This window comes from Phyllostomus hastatus, unplaced genomic scaffold, assembly GCF_019186645.2.
Source record: "Phyllostomus hastatus isolate PE091 unplaced genomic scaffold, TTU_PhHast_1.1 phas_scaffold_1674, whole genome shotgun sequence".
In the NCBI taxonomy this organism is placed as follows: Eukaryota; Metazoa; Chordata; class Mammalia; order Chiroptera; family Phyllostomidae; genus Phyllostomus; species Phyllostomus hastatus.
The window spans coordinates 1,279,078-1,298,236 of record NW_025334011.1 but is presented as its reverse complement, the minus strand read 5'-3'; the positions used below and the strand labels follow the sequence as shown (position 1 = coordinate 1,298,236).

At 37.2% G+C, this 19,159-nt stretch overlaps 1 protein-coding gene across 6 annotated transcripts in view; it reads right to left on the bottom strand.

Annotated features, from left to right (window-relative positions):
* SLC4A4 (solute carrier family 4 member 4) overlaps positions 1-19,159 on the bottom strand; it is a 327,443-nt gene that overhangs the window by 65,835 nt on the left and 242,449 nt on the right. For all 6 annotated transcript variants that reach the window (XM_045858122.1, XM_045858123.1, XM_045858124.1 and 3 more), the window contains 2 exons: positions 13,303-13,436; positions 6,985-7,256 (listed from right to left, as the gene is read on the bottom strand). In XM_045858122.1, the coding sequence (XP_045714078.1) occupies positions 6,985-7,256; positions 13,303-13,436 (406 nt within the window). The remainder of the gene's footprint in view (positions 1-6,984; positions 7,257-13,302; positions 13,437-19,159) is intronic.

Sequence of the window (19,159 nt, the reverse complement as noted above, 5' to 3'; positions counted from 1 at the left end):
CAAGGTGAATGAGGAAAACTTTGAAAGTAGTAGCTCTTGGAAAAATACTTGTCAATATTTCAGCCTTTAATCTTAAAACAAAATTAACAGAAAAATTTTCCTCACTTTTCTTGTTATTACTTTTTTTGTTTTCCAAGGTTTTTTTCCCCAAATCTGATGCTTGAGATTTTCACTCTAACTAAGCAAGTTCAGGTTATGACCCTCTTCCCTCCATGGACACTTTCTGCGTGCTCACTCTGCACTACACTGGAAGTTAAAGAGCTGAGCTGCTATCTGTGATTAAGCTGGGTGTATTTAGCCACTATTCTCACAAAAGGTCATATCCACTCATCCTTAAGAATGTGTAGAGACATTTTTCAGAGGTATATTGCTAAAATCTGTGTTTTATACACACCCAATGCTATAGAATTCCAGGTCTGGTTATTATTCAAATTCATTGCTTCTCCTTTTCTCATTCCTAAAAGCATTATATAGAAACTGCTAAAAGATAGGTTAGGACAGTAAAAGGAAACTAAAATGATGGCTCATTCAGATATCTCTCGTTTTCTTAAAAGACCACATTACCATGAATGATAACACATCAGCTGTGCTGGTAAAGCATCCTTGCAAACACAGCCTGAGTAATGTTATACCAGAGGGCCTTGTACTTCCTGTTTAACCATTAGTCTATGACTTAAACCTACTTTATAATCTAAAGAGGGAATGACAATGAAAAAATTGCACAGAATAAGATGCAGGTCACAGAAGATAAGTTAGGATTATCCTTTACTTCCTAATTTTCTTTTAATGGGTTTTCTAATTATGAAATATATAATATAGGATGACAGGAGACATGGTCCAGCAGTTTTTAATGGTTTTCACATCTTGGTGGATAGCATTTATTAAGATAATAGAAAATTTATATAGAAAGAAATGGTAATGAAATTCCACTCAGTGACAACTATCTTAGAGCATCTGGAAGCCTCCTCAGGCTGTGAATAAAACAGAAGTACAGAAATGAAAGCCATGGCCACTTCGAGTCACTGGACTTGGTCTTACAGTTTCACACCAGGAAAAAGGCAATCTTTTACGTAGAGATACTATAGACAGTGATGCACTCAGTGCCTGAGAAAAGCTTTATTCATCTTACTCAGTCATCCATTATTAAGCATGTTCTCTCTGGCCTAGAACAGTCAACAGTGAATAAAATATATCCCTTCTGTTAACAATAAAGCTTAGTGTCTATCACCTAGAGGCAATTTTTTCTTGCTTTTCTAATTTGTTTATCATTTTTACCAAGGCTTCTTTCTCTCCAGATACAAAACTAACACCTGGTTAGAATATTTGTTTCAACACTTTCCAAAATATTAACATGCGCTTGAGTGTATAGTCACTGTGACCTTGGCACATTAGGCAGATGAACACATGTACTAGAATAGAATTTATTTCTAAAGCCTGGATCAAATGAAAATTTAACCGTGTTCATTCCAAAAGCAATAAACACTATTAAAAAACATTATTACAAATTTTATAATGACCAATATGTGCAGATATGTGTGGGGGTGTATGTGTGGTATGTATTCTACTTCCCTGAAAGTAGCACAATGCTTAAAAAGCAAATAATTAGATCCTCAGCAAATTTTTGTTGATGGCAGAAGGGAAAGAAAAAAGGGTAGGAGAACGAAAAAAAGAAAGTCCATGACTTATTCCCTATTTACAAAATTCTGACATTTATGTTTTTGAATGAATTAGATGTCACTTAGAAGAACTGAACATCTTACCTATAGGACTTTAAATCCTTCTTCTACATGACAATGTGTTGTATAGGTATGCTTGTTATACTCATGTGGTCTTGAGATTCAGTGGAATAGTATTAAGTTTTCTAATTATGATGCACTGAATGCCTTAAGATGTTTTCTTTAAATATGACTTGAACATTTTACATTTATCTACAACAGCTTATTAGTTGTTAGTTAGTTTTTTTTCTTTTCTTTTTTTTTTGTAGGCTTCTGGTAGAAGCCTAATTAGTATTTTTCTCTGGGAAAATTTCAGGGAAAATAAAATGTTTGAACCCTGTTCAATGAATATAAACCACTGGGGTATCTTTTGTGGGACAATGAGAAATGGCAGGGGGTGGGGAAGAACGAATTTTTATTCAGTGTTTGTTTGATGCCAAACAATTTTACATATGGTATTCCATTTAATCCTTACGGAAACCTGCAGGAGAAAGTGCATTTACTAACTCAGCTCACAGATTATAAAACAAAGAAGTGAGGTAATTTCCCTAGCCCAGGGCCACACTGCTAGTTACAGCTGAAATTCAAACTCAGTTTCTTTTACTCCAAAGCACATATTGTTTACACTTTATCACACTACCAATTTTCCAAATTGGGATGTTGGTGATGAAATGAATATTGTGGCTTGTCCTTCAATTAGATATTTTCAGTTTTCATTTTTGGCTTTTGAACTTTACCATTTTTTAGCTTTTATTGATTGATTGAATGATTTACTTACTTACTTATAGAGAAGGGAATGGAGGGAGAAAGAGCAAGAGAGAAACTCCAGTGTGTGAGAGCAACATCAGTCAGTTGCCTCAAACCCCCAACCCAGGCATGTGTCCTGGCTGGGAACTGAAAAGACATTTCGCTTTGTGAGATGATGCCCAACCAACTGAGCCATACTGGTCAGGGCTGAATGATCTTTCTTATACACGTCTGCTACGACACCATCAAGACAAAGTGGATAGTATAAAACATCTATTGGCTGTACATTAATTAATAGTTATCCCATTTCTGAGCAAAGGAAATATTAGCACAAAAATCATGTATCCATCTGACTAGTAGGTCAAACTTCATGGCAAATTTTACTTTCAGCACTTGCAACTGATCTTCCTTAGTTCTTCAGTAAATGAGAACCTAGGTAAACAACCTAGGTTACTGAGCAATAGGTAGGGTGAGAAGAAGGAAGAAAAAGATATATCAAGAAAAGGAAACTCAGATGGATCTAGAGCAGGGGCCGATCAGGGCTGCACAGCAGGAACTGAGCTTGAATGTAATGCACTTGAATCATCCTGAAACCATCCCCACCCCCCACGGGAAACCAGACCCTGGTGCCAAAAGGTTGAGGACCACTGATCCAAAGGGTATTATGCTAAATGAAATCAGTCAGGCAGAGAAAAACAAATATGGTTTCACCTATATATGGAATCTAAAATAAACAAGCAAACAAAACAAAAACTGACTCATAGTAACAGAGACCAAAGGGACAGTTATATGATGGGAGGGATGGGGGGGATGGGTGAAATAGTCAAAAGGGAAAGGGAAGCATAGTCAACTGTAATGCACTTACAAGGTGACAAATGATTACCCAACTTAGTGGGGTGATCACATTGTAAGGTATAAAAAATGTCACACCACTACATTGTACCCCTGAAACTAATATAACCAATACAAAATTGTATACCAACTATACTTAAATTAAAAGAAAAAGAAAACTCAGGAACTGATGAAGTTTTAGGGAAGCAAGTGAGAACAAGAGAGATCACGCACATGGCTGTGAATAGTTTTCTTAGTGATTAAATGACTCCTGTTTTCTTTCCTGTAAAATCATTTCTGTGTTTGCAGGATCACGACTACATCTGTGCAGCTGCTGGTTCACTGTAATATATTGCCCTAGTGCAGAAAAACAAGCCAATCGCCAGTTTAAATATTATTGACTCATTGATTGAATTCTTTTACTAGGAGTGCATGTTGCGATGAAAGACCAGTCTTTTGTTGTTTTTAGAATACTTACTCTAGCAGTATATGCAGTCGCATTATTCTCTCACTATCATTTTTCAGTTTGCTATTATGAAGTACTATTGGTAGATTTTTGCAGTTTGCTATAAAAACATATTAAGGTTATTGGAGAAATACACACTCATTAATCTTAAAGGGTTTTGTAAAACATGGACTGTTGTGAACATGCAAATAATCATTTGCCTTTTTCCAAACCAGAAACAGATTCCATCTCCATAGGTTTATTTAATCCTTGCATTCATGAACATATCTGTCACGAGTGCCACTCATCTGGATGACTCTAAAAATACAGAGTGCAGCCAGCAGTCTTATTGCAGAATGGGCCAAGTGCCCAAGAATGTTTGCTCAGAGAGCAGAATCATGAAAACCGGTTCATTTGTTCTATTGTTCACACTTAAAAGATACTCATGAGCCTTAAGTCTTAAGGAATAAAAACAGTAATAATAATGTCAATTAACATTTAATTATTTATTACACATTAGACACTGTCCTAAGTACTTTCTCTATAATCTCATTTTTTCCCCTTCAAAACAATTCCATAAGGTAGGTACTACTTTTAGCCCATTCTACAGATTATCCGGCAAGGCTAAGATACCTCGGGAAAGGGAAGTTGCCAAAAGTTCACACCACACACTACCAAGCTAGGACTGGGACACTTGATTTTTTTTACATCAAAGCCCTGGACCACTGCCTTACTGACACCAACTGGAGGTAGGAGGAATTGTCAGTTCGTCCAAGACAACCCCTCGCTATTTAGGACTGACTTTTATACAACCTGGGGGAAACAGATCAAAGGAAAAGCTGTCACCCCTTCAGCCAGCACTTGCCCTGTCAAATGTCAAATCAGTTCAACCCTCAATATCACTTTTTCAAGAAAACAAAGATCCTTCTTGGAAGGAAAATTACATGTAAAATCTTTTTGTATTTTATATAATGAAAACACATTTAGATATATCTTCCTGGCTTTCATTTTACCTTCTCTGCCAGCACCCAATTAAAACAATGGATGCAAGTTTCCAGTAGCCTCAGGTAGGTCCAGGGCTGACAGTAGGTAGATCTTTTTTGAGACAGGTGTGCTGACAAAGCCCTCATCTGTCTTTATGAACACCTCAAAGCTCAGAACAGCTGAGCAGTACTTTTCGTTCTTTAGAAAAATCTCACTGTATGTTCACTCAGGCTTGCCTACAAAGTCAGCTTACAGGCTTTTCCATAAATACATAAATATCTACATGTAGATTGATAGAAATAAATGAACAGTTCAAAATCCCACAATTAAATACAGTAAGTTTCCCCTTAACATTGTCAACAGGCTGTGACTTTAGGTAAAATGAAGTATAACAAAACTAATTTTGCCCATAGGCTGATTATAAACAAGAGTTAATTTCCTATAGGACCTTATTAATGTTGTAATGAAATGGCATTGAATGAAACCATACTATTTAAGAACCTGCTATATGCTTGTGATCCAATATTTTGAACATGCCCTGCCTGGACTTGCTCTGAAAGTCCAGAATGGATGATTGCTAGGGGTTTTATCCCCTTCTCTCCTGGGAAGAGCTCTACACAGTTATGTGATGGTAACATCTGTGTTTCCCTGGGGAGCATATTTAATTGATTCTAATAATAATGTCTATCATGTATTAAGTACCTATTTTTCCAAGCAGTTTTAAGTCCTGAAATTATTTCCAATCGGTATACATCTTAAGAGTAATAGGCCTTTATAACTATGTCATTTGTGTCCTCCTGAATTTTCATATTTCCACTTTGTACTCTCTCTGCTTTGCTTTTAAGCATGAGTTTTCCTTTAGTGTGTGTTGATTTTCCTTAAACAACAACAAAAAAAAGTCCATGAGTGCAAAGCAAAACGATGCCCTACCTTTTCCCCAGTGTTACTACTGACAGACTGATTTATAGGGAGATACTGTTCTCTCTTCTCTCACCCCTCAAGATAATATCTAATGAAGATACACAACTCAAATATCCGGGAGTAACCTGACAGAGCCTGCCACATGCATCAATATCCTTTGTAGCATTTTGTTTCATTTTTAAATTTGCACACATTATGCATTCTAGTTTATAATACAATCATTTGTTTTACTATAAATATTACGAGGTTTTCCCTTAGACTCTCTAAGTAAATGTTGCATGACCATGCCCCACATTCATGCCCAGGTTTATGCAGCCCTCAGAACACTGCTGTTCTTCTGGTGCTATAATCCAAAGAGCATGAATTGTGTATTAATTTTTACATTAAGGGGCATCAACCTGTAGCTAATTGCATAACTTGGTATCACTAGCACTATTACCATTTAATTGTCTTTAACAGATGTAAAGCAACTTTCCTCAAAGTGAATCCTTTTTTCCAAATGCCTTCCACATTATGAAATGATAATGAATTTCTGCAAGAAAAATTTCCAAAGATCAGGCTGAACACATTATTGTGGAAAAGTTCTCAGGTTTGGCAAGATGGATATTAAAGTGCTAAGATGTATAGAATCATATTCCTTACCCAAAAGTTAATTTCACTTTTATGTCTTTCTTGAATCTAGAGTATAAATCTTCTCTGAGAACATAACATTCCTTCTTTTCTTTCTTTCTTTTGTTTCTTCCTTTCCTTTCCATTCTTACTTATGTTGTCTAATAGAGATGAATGTTAAGGTGCTACTTTATCACCAGGTGACTCCAGTCTGAATTTATTTTTAATTTCATGCTTCAAATTACATTAAGTGAATTAGTATCTTCTTTGTTTCTCTTATAGGCTGAAAATAATCTATTCAGAGTTTACTTAAAGGAAGAGATTCCTGTAGCAATTAAAAAGCAGTGAAATACAGGATGGAAATTCAAAGGACTAGGTTTATCTGGTCCTTATATCTGTTAATATACAATATACACTGGTTTTCTCACCTACCAGATAAAGTCACTAATAATAGACAGAGGTTCCTTGCAACTACTGCAGTTTGAGTTAATTTTAAGTACTGAGCTAGTTATGTTCATATTCCAGAGCTCCTGGTTTCACTTCCTGATTGAATCCTATGGCTAAGCTACTTCAGCCAATGAGACTTCAAATTCAGCCACATAGTTCCTCAGAGAAAATAAAACAAAACCCCTTCCTCAGGACCATGATCCCATGTTGAAAGTATGCATGCATGAAGCCCACACCCTCCTCCACACACAGGACAAGCACAAACACTAAACATGGCATCCTTACCTGGGCTGGGCGGCATACAGACACAGGAAAAGAGAGTGTTATAGCCCACTTTGAAGTCAGAGTTGATGGGGTAGTAATGGGCAAGCTTGATCATCTTCTTAAAAGCATCGTAGATGAAGATGAAGCTAATCAGAGAAGAGAAGCCCTCTTCAGTGAAGCGAGTGAAGTACTGAACCAAGAAGCTGGCATCGGTGGCCACCAACACAAGACACAGGAAGGCTGACCACAGGCCAATCCAAAGGCGAAACTCCAAATAGTCAAAATTATGGTCCCTGAAAAGGAGAAAAAAAGGTTACACTCCTTCTCCAATGCCCACAAAGTTTAATGTAAAACTACCAATGTATGTTAGCAGAAAGATTGCTAAACATACAAGACCACTTTGAGCCACTAGATATAAGCTCATTCTTGACTTTTTTTCCAGAAAATATTAGGTTTAAAGATTTGGTCTTGTAATATTAATGCGCTACCATCAAGAAAAAATTACAGTTTGAGAAAAGCACATCAAAAGCATACCATTTGTATATGAATAATTCATTAATTTTCCCACTCAAAAAATGTTTTCCCTGCCTTCATGGAGTTTATAAAGCAAACAATTTGAAAACCTAACACCAGAACCCAGTATGTGTTCAATAAATGTTTGTGAGCTTTGCCAGTTAATGAAGACACTAAAATAAACTCAGTCCTCAAGTCTTCGGTCTGCTGAGAGAGACAAAGTGATAAATATAATCTCACTGCAAAATGCTAAGTGATTTCTAAAAGTCCACACAGTGTCACAGAAGAAGGAGAATTAGTTAATCCTGGCTAGGGGATTGATAAAGCGGCAGAAAAAACCTCAAGGTATTTAAGTAGAAACTTTCTGGAAAGGCCAGGGAGGGTCAGGCCGGGAAAAGTTGGAAGAGTTCTTACAAATGCACCAGGCACAAGACCATGCATACTGCTCAGTGGGGACACCAGCGTGAGATGAGATCAGAATCACGGACAGTACTCCAATCAGGAAAGGCAGTCTTGCTGTGCTACAACCAGATGTGACCATGTCTCAACACTTACCTGTCGACATGACACCCTTCTGAAGTTGCGTGTGAAACAGCATCTCAGTACAGGCCGCCTCCATCTAAAGAGGCCATTGTTTTTCAATACCTTTCTGTTTCTTACAAGTGAGTAGTTCAAGATTCACATTTAGGAAAAGAGGGATCAAGTATTGACATTTTATCATTTCATACTGATTCATTTAAAATTATGTGGTGTGTGTTTTACAATGTTTTTTTCTCATAATTTTTTTGTGACAAAAAGCAGATAATAGTCATAGTTCTTGTGTGAGACAAAGAAATAAAGCAGTGATCATACATGCTTGAAGCTCTATATCCTTGTTTTTAGACAACTGGTTACTGATAACTGTTAGTAATATATTTTAATACTTTCCCAAAGGTATCATATCAACAGCTTCACCATCAACAACCCAGTCTGGGCCAGTAAGAATTCATTGTCTACTTATTATAAGAACCTCTTTACTGATATGATACCCTTAGTCATATCCATGCTTATCCTATTCAAAGCCATTTCTCACATAACAGCCAAAATGATCTTTTTAAACGTAAACCAGATACTTCAAAGACCTTTTTGATAGCTTCTCACTGCTCCAGGAATCAAATTCAAACTTCTGCCTAGCACGGTGCCTCACACTTAGCAGATGTCCAGTAAAGATTTGCTGGGTGGATTAATGTGCCTTTGACCCAGAACTTGACTGAAACAGTTCCTGACATTGACCTATGAGCTATCTCATGTAATCAGAAGATAACTGAAAATTTTATAGGATATTAAATTTAATAGTCCCTTAGATAACGTGATGATTAATTTTATGTGTTAACTTGGCTGGGTTATGCAGTGCCCAGATATTTGGTCAAATATTCTGAATGTTTCTGTAAGGGTGCTTTTGGATGAGATTAACATTTAAGTCGGTAGATTTTGAGCAAAGCAGAGTGCATTCCATAATGTGGGTAGGCCTCATCCAATCAGGACAAAAATACTGGCCTCCCCGAAGCCAGACAGAATTCTTCAGCAGACTGCTTTTGGACTTCATCTGTATCATGGGCTCTTCCTACTGCTATTGCAGACAACCTTCAAACTTGAACTAGAACATCAGTCCTGGGTCTCCAGCCTGCTGGTTCACTCTGCAGATTTTGGACTTGCCAGCCACTATAATCATGTGATCTAATTCCTTATGATAAGTCTCTTTATACATGTACATACATATCCTTTGGTTCTGTTTTGCTAGAGAATCCTGATTAATACAGACACCAGCCAGTCAAGTATGCCTCATTTTATAGATGAGGACACCAAGCCCAATGGGAGTTTAGTCATCTGTCCAAAGCCAAGGTTTTACTGGCAGAGCTGGACCAGAAAATAAATCTCTGTATTCTTGTTCTGGTCCTTTAAAAAGTTACACCATGGTTCCCCTATCCTATTTGTATTTAGTGCCTAATAGGGTAGGCCTTAGAGTCACTGTCCTTTGTGTCCATCTCCTCACCAAATCTCACAGCGTGGCCTGCATTCCCGAGCAGGAGATCAACACTGGGGTAGAGAGCTGTGGTCTGTGGTTTTCCGGGAGTCGGACTGGAGACACCCTTTGCTGTCCTTTCCAGGCTCCTCTGTGTCTGAAATGCCACTGTTTGCTCATAGGCACTGTCTGATCCTTACCTTTGTAGGTTCGGTAGACCTTAGAGAAAGCAAAACTCTAGGAATTGGAGCTAACCGACATTGTCACACAACTGCCAGTGTCAGGGTCAGAACTAGGAAACATAGTTTAATTTCAGTTGAGCCAACAGGCTTTTTAATTAAAATAAAGTACGTTTTAACCAAGGACCAGTTCTGCTTCCCAACAAGATGAAAGAGCAATCTTGAATTGTTCCAAGAATGCTAACAGTTGTTAATAGAATTGATGTTTCCAGGACAGGATGACAGACAAATCATTAACCAGCTCATGATTAGGAACATTAACAGTCTGAGTCAAAGGGGCAAAATGCACATATAAACTTAAATCTTAAGATCTAAACAATATACCAAACCAGCTGCTCTAAAATACTTGAACACTCCCAGAGTAGCTCTAAAAGAATAATCCAAATAAAGATCACTAAAACCAATGGCATTTCATTATGAAAGTGATATGTTTATAGCACCAAGGAGAAAGAGAAATAAGAGAGGAGAAACTTTTTAAAACAAGTTGGTCAATAGTAATGACTGCAGTAAAATGGCAGTGTTACATCCAGCCCCTTTGGTGCCAAGTTTCAATAGCAATTAAGTTATAAAAAGTAACAGGAAATTACAGTAAGAAACCAAAAAACTATGGTGAATTAGGAAGAGAAAATGGGTTTATATCCTTATGGTACCATTCAGTGTAGATATTCTGAGTCAGTCTCTGAGTAGCAGAAAAACAAGGATACAAACTGAAAGACTACTACTGAAACATGTTCAGCTACTGACAAACAAATGTAAATTCCTTAAGCTAAATGAATAAGCACAGTAATATAATAGAAGAAAATCATTTTAAGATTTCTAAGTAAATTGTTCAAAGAATATAAGAAAGAAATTGTTGAATGGTCAAGTGTCAATTATACAGGCTAAAACCCATCTTTAATTACGAAGTTTCTACATGGCTTAGAACACACTGTTTAAAAACTTCCTTCAGATTCCTCATTACAGAGAACCTAATTAATTATCTATTGTTGGGATGCAATGTATAAAAACAGTGCAAAAGAGACTGCAGAACTGGGAAAACAATTGAGAGCTCTTTCCTTCATTCTATCACTACTTTTAAAAGGTTGCAGCACATCATTCATATTTTTTTATGATTCTCCAGTTTACAGGGCAAATATTACAACCCATATCCCATGTCAGAAAATCTGTGGATTATGTGGAGTTACTGCTTGAGTCCACTGAACCTGCAAAACAAGAATGTACCTATTTCTAAAAAATCATTAAATATGTTGGGGAAAGTCTAGGCAAAACAGAGTAAAACAGTTTCTTTACTGAAGGACTTCTCAGATCCCTTAGTAAGCTAATGTACAAAGTAAGTTACCGAGAGGGAGATACAATATACAGCATTTCCCAGACTTACTGTGATCACGGAAGCCCTTCTTTGTAGCTCATCTAAGGGTCTACTAACTGAGAAAACATACTTTGGGAATTAGTGTTCTACACAAATACTCTGCATCCAGACAAAATATCAGTCCTGTTGTTACAATATTTAAGCAAATGATACAGTACTGTGAACATAATAATAAAGTTTGCCACAAGAAACATTTAAGAAACCCAGCTTAAAATCCATCACTGAGTTACAATGTTTCTTGTTGCTTTACAACTGTTTTCAAATAAATCACTTGGAACTATGTTTATGTAACCAATTATGATGAGACAGAAGGGAAAGTGAGAAACGAACTTGCTTAGTAAAAGGAAATAATCTCTCTCCTACAATTATCTAAAGTAAACTGAGATGTAAACATTTTCTGTAGATTAAGGCTCTAATCACATTGCATCCAATAAATCTTTCTGCAAAGGTTGTGCATGTTTGTTCCTGTTTATAGTACATGCTTGTTTAATCTTTCCACAAAGACTTTCTTGTCTCACACAGTGTTTTCTTAAACATATAAAAATTGTTTGACTCTTCTATAAACTGACATGAACAGAATTCTTTCCAATGTCCTTCTGAGAATTAGAAGGGAGAAAGGATGTGTGGTAACAAGCAACAAAAAACTCACATCATTTAAAATTTTGAACTTCAAATTCTCAGAAGACCCTCACTGACATTCTCAAGCCAGTTTTCAAAACACTAGTTTTAAATTCTCATCCCTTCTTGTACCTCGTGATCATTTCTGGTGGCAGAGTTTCAAGGGCTTGCCACAAAAGAGTCCTGAAGTCCATGAGGTATTACATAGGCAATGATATTTCTAACATGAAAATCCTAAAAATGTATAATAATGTAAGAATATGGGAATTCCAACAAGGAGTGCTGCAAGTTTTAAGAAATTTGCAACCTATTTAAGGACTGAGATCTGCCAGTAAAGGCCATTCTCTCTTAGAGGTATTAAGTTCATTAGAAAGAGGCTAGAATACCCAATTTTATTTCAAATCCATTTGTGTGCTAATGTGGCCACTTGGATAATTCACTTAACTCGATTTTCTCCTTCTTACAACAATCCATCAATTTCTAAAAGAAAACATTGATATCATAATTGTCATGCCCATTAGTTGTATCCAGTGATCCTGCAAGAGGCAGAGGCTCTGCAGTCAGAAAGCAGGGATTCCTACCCCAGCCCTGCCAATGACTGGAGATGTGACCTTCAGCAAACTATTCACCCACGCCACACCAGCTTTCTCATCTACAAAACAGGGTCATCCCCACCTCACAGGGCTGCTGCAAGAATTAAAGAGTCCCTACTCATTATTTAATGTAATGCACATAGAATAATACTTGGTATAAGGTCAGCACTCAGCAAGCGTTAAATTTACTCATCTGAGTCTTACAATGTGTCTTTTAACAAAATCGTAAATGAGATTAGGAGCAGTGGACCACAGGAGCACCCAGTCTCTTTCATGGATGAACCATGTGACCTCAGACAAGGCATTTCATTTCTCTGGAGTGTCAGAATCATGGCAGGAAATACAAGTCATTCTCAAATGGGTTTCTGAAAAAACTTAATAAACGAGCAGTTTCTGGGGCTATGAGTAACAACAGAGGATGACGAGGCAGCCAGGGACGAGCCACATCAGGAAGCCATTCCTACTTCCTTGCTTGACAAGGCCAAGCAAGGAACAGAGTCCCTAGAGCCTGGTGAGTGCTAAGCCGGGTTGGGTGGAGGAGCCACTGCTGAAAGGGGCTACACAAGGAACAACCACCACCAGACTGCGGGGCTTAAAGCAGAGCCAGTGAGGGAAGGGGAGGCAGACATGCATCCTGACCTCTCTTCACTCCTGTCCTATCGGTGCTCCACCCTCAACCAAACCCCACAGGAAGCCAGAGGGGAAAGGAGCCCAAGGGCTGCATACCACAGAGGTCGGCCCCCTCTGTGGTAGGGCACAAAGCTGGCTGGTGACTGGCAGGGAGGGAATTGAGGCGGAGGCGAGCAGATAATAAAATATGTGGGCCTCCGTTCAATCAAATGTAAAATGACTACTGGGCTACCTAATCTCTCAGGGTCTTTCAATCTGCAAATTTTACAATTCCTGAATTCTGATCTACTGAATTACTATTTTGCGCTCTAACCAGACGATGAATGTGCTACAGTTAAACGATCCTAATTTATAATTAGATATGTATATACATACTTGCTGAAATTAAAGAGAAGCCTCTCAAAAACTAGAACAGGTCCTGTGCTGCTCAAAATAGTGAGTGGTTGACCAGCAAAGAGGCAAAAGACGGCTCCAGAGACAGCTGTGCCCAGGAAGCTCTCCAACACGCCCTGATTAAGAGAGAAAATATAGGTGTTAAAAGAAACATGTCATTTTCTTCTTGGGTGTGATGTCACAAGGGAGATTAAGCCACAAGAATATGCTATCATGAGGTCCACAACAAACATATCGAACAGATATGAACAATAGATTCTTACCAACGTGGGCATTACCGTTTATTTCATCATACTCACAATTTAGTCAGTCGTTCTTCCCTACCAGATTGGCTGAATGGCTCCCAAGAACTACAGTGACTGAAATGACTGGTAGTTGGCTACAGAAGGTGAAAGATGACTCTGGTCCATTCTGAAAATCTTAATTGAAGCTTCTGTATATAAAATCACAATATGTAATCCCACTAAATGGGTGGCCATGATGTAAGACTTGGGACAGTGCTTTCCTCTTTGTGGTCACCTTGTGTTTGTTTTAGCCTGATCTCACCTTGCACACAGCAAGTCCTTAGAAGTAGCTATATTTTATGCACAAAAGCTATTTTTTAAAGGAAAACTTTTCAAGTGGAAAGAGGAGCAAAAGGGTCACAAAAAATGATTTGCCTTCTGTCCTGCAATGTCTAAGACATCAATTCCAAAAAATATTTGCATTATATATCCATTGTCCAATGTGAACTTATACAGGAGCTTCCATTTAGTCTATCTCAGAGGAAATAAGTGTGCAGGGACATTAGTAGTTCAATTTTTGTGGTCACACATTCCTGTATTTATAGCTCTAGAAATCAACCCATTGTTTTCCCTTCAGCAAAAGGGAAAGAACAAAGCAAAATGAGCACAGAGCATCACTAACTTACAAAATTATGCCAACCTTCTTAATCATATCACTTGGGACCAATGCCTCCCATGATGGCAAACTAGCCTGTTTCCTCTATTTTTCATCTCAAATTGCAGTTAGAGAAGTACGTGTTTATTTGCAAAAAGGTCCTTTTGTAAATTTACTATAGGATTGATATTTGATCACTATTGCCAGGTCAAAATACAGCACAGCCTGGGTGTGAAAGGGAATATGAAGGAAGGAAGGAAGAATGTGGGATTAAGAATCTCTGCTTGATTTGACACCATTACTAATGACTGTGAGGGCAGGAACAGGGTTTCCCAGCATCCCCATGTTCTCCTTCCTCCCATCATGCTAAACACTATACTCCCACGTGCTCTGCAGGTACTTGGGTGGCACTAAAGGAATCCAAGAAGAAATGCCCAAATCACACCCCAAGTTCCACTTATCAAAGGTCAACAGCCACCACTGCCCATTTGGTAAAGATAACAATTACTTTCTTTCAGAAAATGGCTTTGATTTATGGATGCCATGTGAGAGTTAAAAGGCAGATTATTTTTATTTCAGTACTTGATCCTTTGGTAAGTGCTAGAGTTTCCATTCTGTGGTTGACAATTTTGAAACAGAGGATGGTGATTTATTATACACACTGAACTGGAAAGAAACTTGCTTGAACTCAGAGATGCTTCCAAGATTTCTGAGAAAAGAACTGTTTTCACCATATTTTGACATGTCCCTTTGACAATACAGAAATTTAAATAATAATCTCATACAATAAATAACTTTAGTTTAACTGTACCTAGAATTTAAAGCAATTTATAAAGTGAACTATCAGAAACCCCTTTTCTGATTTATTATAGTCAGTGTTCACTGATATAAAAAAAGGAAAATAATGTGTGGATGTGTCTATTTTTAATAGCTATAACTCATCAAGACACTTCTACGCCCGATTTCCCACAGAAGAACCAACTCCCCAGCAGTTCTTGGGGATGCAGGGGCTGCGCTCCGACGAGCAGCGGAGTCATGAGCCACAAAGCACTGCAGCCCCACATCTTGCTGAGGCTTGTATATTTTGTCCTGTTTCAGACCTAGTGTGGCCCACAGTGGAGCAGCAGAAAAAACAAAAAACTGGCAGTCACCAAATCTAGAGTCTAGACTTCCTTCTGCAACCAAGGAGATGATGATCTTGGGAATGTCACTTAACCTTTGTCAGATACAGTTTTTTCATGCATGAGAAAAACATCAAGCTGGTACAGTATAACAATGGACTCTGGTCAGACATTTACTCTATGACTATAAGCTAGTCACTTAATCTCTCTATGCCTTAGTAAACGTGTTAGATTAGATAGTGTATGTGAAGTGCTTAGCATACATGATAAATAATACATTTTTGATGAATTGTAACATATAAATAATATATTTATTTAGATATAAGACAAAGTTGAACTAGATGATTTCCAAGGTCACTTCCGGGTGGCTCAGCACTAACAGCATGTCTTGGGGTCAGGAATACCTGCATTTAAATCTTAGCTCCATCAGTCACCAGACTCCCTAGCTCCCAATTCCCTCTTCCGGAACATCAGTGGCTATTTTACAGGACAGTCATTTGGACTAAATAAGACAATAATACATGAAGAGCTAACAACAAAGTAGATACAGTAAAATGTTGTTTCCCCTTCCTTCCCAGCCTGCCCCTTTCATTTCTCTTTCCTTAAAAGAGGAAGGAGATGGAGAAAGTAAAAGGAGGAGCTTGAAAAAATAAAGATTAGTCATCAGGAGAAAAAAGGAAAAAGCCCCTTTAGATCCTCAGTATTCTCCAGAGCAAATCCTAAATCAACAGACGCCTCATGGGGCAATGCTACAACCTTTGAGTTGCTTCTTTTGATTCCTCATGTTACTAAAACACATGGAATTGACTATAATAAAACAAAATTGTTTTACTTTATAGCAATGAACCCATAGCCAAAACAATTTCTGAACATTTCTCTGCAGGGTATGAATTAAACCAAAGATGGCCCTTGTTTCACAAAACAGCCAAGAAAAATCAGCACTAGTACCCCCCTCAAAAAACAAAAAATCAAAACAAAACAAAAAACAATCATACAATAACTCAGACCATAGGAGTAAAATTCTAAAGGGAAAAAAATATGCAACTATGACTGGTAACACCAGCATTAAAAAGTAAAAATTCATGCTGTTTACTATGACTTTATTGCAATTTTGTATCTTCATATCAGCATTGTATGACCATTGTTGTTTTGTGCCCTTTTTATTAAAAAATGTAGTATTTGGAATAATAATCACAACCCTGTGGCTATTGAATGACAATAACAGAAAGAGGAAAGTGGCACAACTGCCCTCCAAAATGAAGACTTTTCTATTTCTTTGACAACTCTCAACCAAGTGAAGCTTGAAAAATAAAATATTTTGGTGGCAGAAAATGATAAAGCATTCACTAACATTATTGTTATATTTCAAGCTTAAAACAATACTAAAACATTTCTAACCACAAAAAGAGACTTTCTAGCCCCTGTTAGTGGTAATTTATACAAACTGTATAGAATGTTGAATAATAAAATTAAATTTCTCTAGATAGGTCTTTGATTCTGAAACTTAGCCAAGAAAAATGATGCAGCCTAATGACATTTAAGCATCGCCACTGGAAAGAGGCGGTGAGCTCTGAATTACCTGCAGGAGTTTTATGTCAGGTTCCCAGCATTAGCCAAGTCATATGATCAAAAATGATGACAGAATGATGCAAGTGCATAATCAAATTTGAGTCACATGAGAATTAGCTGGAAGCTTTTTTTTTTTAAAGAAATAAAAGCATTGGCTCTTTATCTCTACCTTGAAAAATTAAATCAGGATCTCTGAAGATTGGGTGATTCTCGTGTGGTCCAAATTTGAGTCCCATCCAAGCAACCTTTCCTCCTTTTTCAAAATATGAATGACCCGCTAGCACAGTTAGGGCTCAGTTACACAGACCGCTCACTGACAATGGGAAGACGATTGGATATCCAATCCTCATTTTTTAGTTCACCTGTGTAGCTACAGCCTATAAATCAGTGATTTCTGCTGACAGACCACAGATGCCAAATCCTAATTGCCATCTTCTCTGCCTAAAAGTGCTTTGTTGTCATAAACAGGGTTTCTGTTTACACTGCCCAGCAGGGACTGAAAAAAAGAGGGAAGACTTGAAAGACAAATTAGCTCCCTGCCTGAAGAAAAGTATGAGCCAAACCTTTACCGAAGAGCTTCAACTCCAAGTCTAATAGAATGGATGGGCAAGGCTTTGCAATATTTTTTCTTGTTGGAAGAGCTCTGAGAATGTATCTAGATCTTCTGAAGGGCCTGAACATCAAGTGCCAGTATAACCTTACACAAAAATCAATTCCAGATGGATAAAAAATTCAAATGAAAACATAAAAGGACTAAGATAATGTGGATAAATATTTTTCTAATCTTGGAGTAGGGAAACCTCCCTAAATATATCCTGGAAATAAGAAACTGTAAAAGATTGAAGATTTTTACTACATAAAAATTAGAATCTTTATAGCAAAAAATCATAAATAAGGTGAAGAGACATATAGTAAATCTAGAAAAAATATATGACAAGCAAAAGGAAAATATACTTATTACACAAGGAGTTCTTGCAAGTCAATGAGGAGAAAAAAAGAATTCCTAAAAGGCAAATATACCAAAGACATTAATATAAATAATAATACATAGTCAATAAAAATCTAGACACCCTCACTAAAAATCAAATAAATTTGAATTGAATAAGGATGGCCCCAGAATGACAAAAATGAGAATATGGGACAAAATCCTGTTTTTTGCAAGGCCGTAGAAAAGTAGACACTCTTGTCCATCATTGGTGGAAGCATAAATTAGTATACCCTTTGTTTTTAGATGAGAAAATTGGAGAAGACTGAAAGTCTACCAATAGGGGATTTATTAAGTAAATTACAGCACACATATCATGTGCACAGATAGGTGTGGTCTTAACAACTGCTCCCAGGACCCATACTGAAGTGGGAAGACTTCCATTAAATACTAGCCACACTTCGAAACAGCATACTTATGATCTCATTTTTATAAAATCCTGTACATTCATCTGCACTGCAAGATGTATGGGGAGATGTTCATGAAAAGGTTAGTAATTATTATTTCTGGGTTATGAGTTAAAGGGTTATGAGTTAAAACTATCCTAGGTAGTTTTATTGTGCTACTTGAATTTTCTACAATGCACAATTATATCTTATAAAAATAAAGCTATCTTAAAATTTCAAGCCAAACACAAAATAATTTTATAAATTTTCAACATTTGGAATCCCTGACTGCCTAAGTCAGGATCATTTTCTGACCACTAAGAAACTAGAGTTGACAAAATTTTCTTAAAAAAAAAAAAGACAAAGTTCTGGTAAGTAAAATTTGGTCACAAATTGCTTCACTTTAATCGAACAGTTTTAATTCAGAATCTGTACCTGAAGTGAAGCAAATTACTGGAAGTCCTTCCTGGGGGAAGGAATGGCCAGCACACGCTGGAGACAAACGAGCAATGTAGAGCCCCTTCCTCTGTCAGTAAATACACATTTATTTCTGCTTACCAAAACACCCCTGCCATGTCGTTCCAACAGATAGATTATCCATACCTGAGGTTTTGAAATTGCAATGTTTCTGGACTAGTTCAGGCAGATTAACATGCCCTCTTATATTTCCACTTCAAGGAAGAAATGCATTTTAGTACCAAAGTGCAACATTTAGGTAAGTTGCAATCACTACACAGCCCTAACTATAGTGAAGCAATTACCAATTTGCTTTAAAGTTGCTGTTTTAAATTGCACATAATAAGCTTCATAAGGAAACGTCTATCTTATCAAGGAATATCATTTGTGAATAAGAAATGATATATTTCCAACTTAAGCAGATTGATTAAATATTCTCAGCA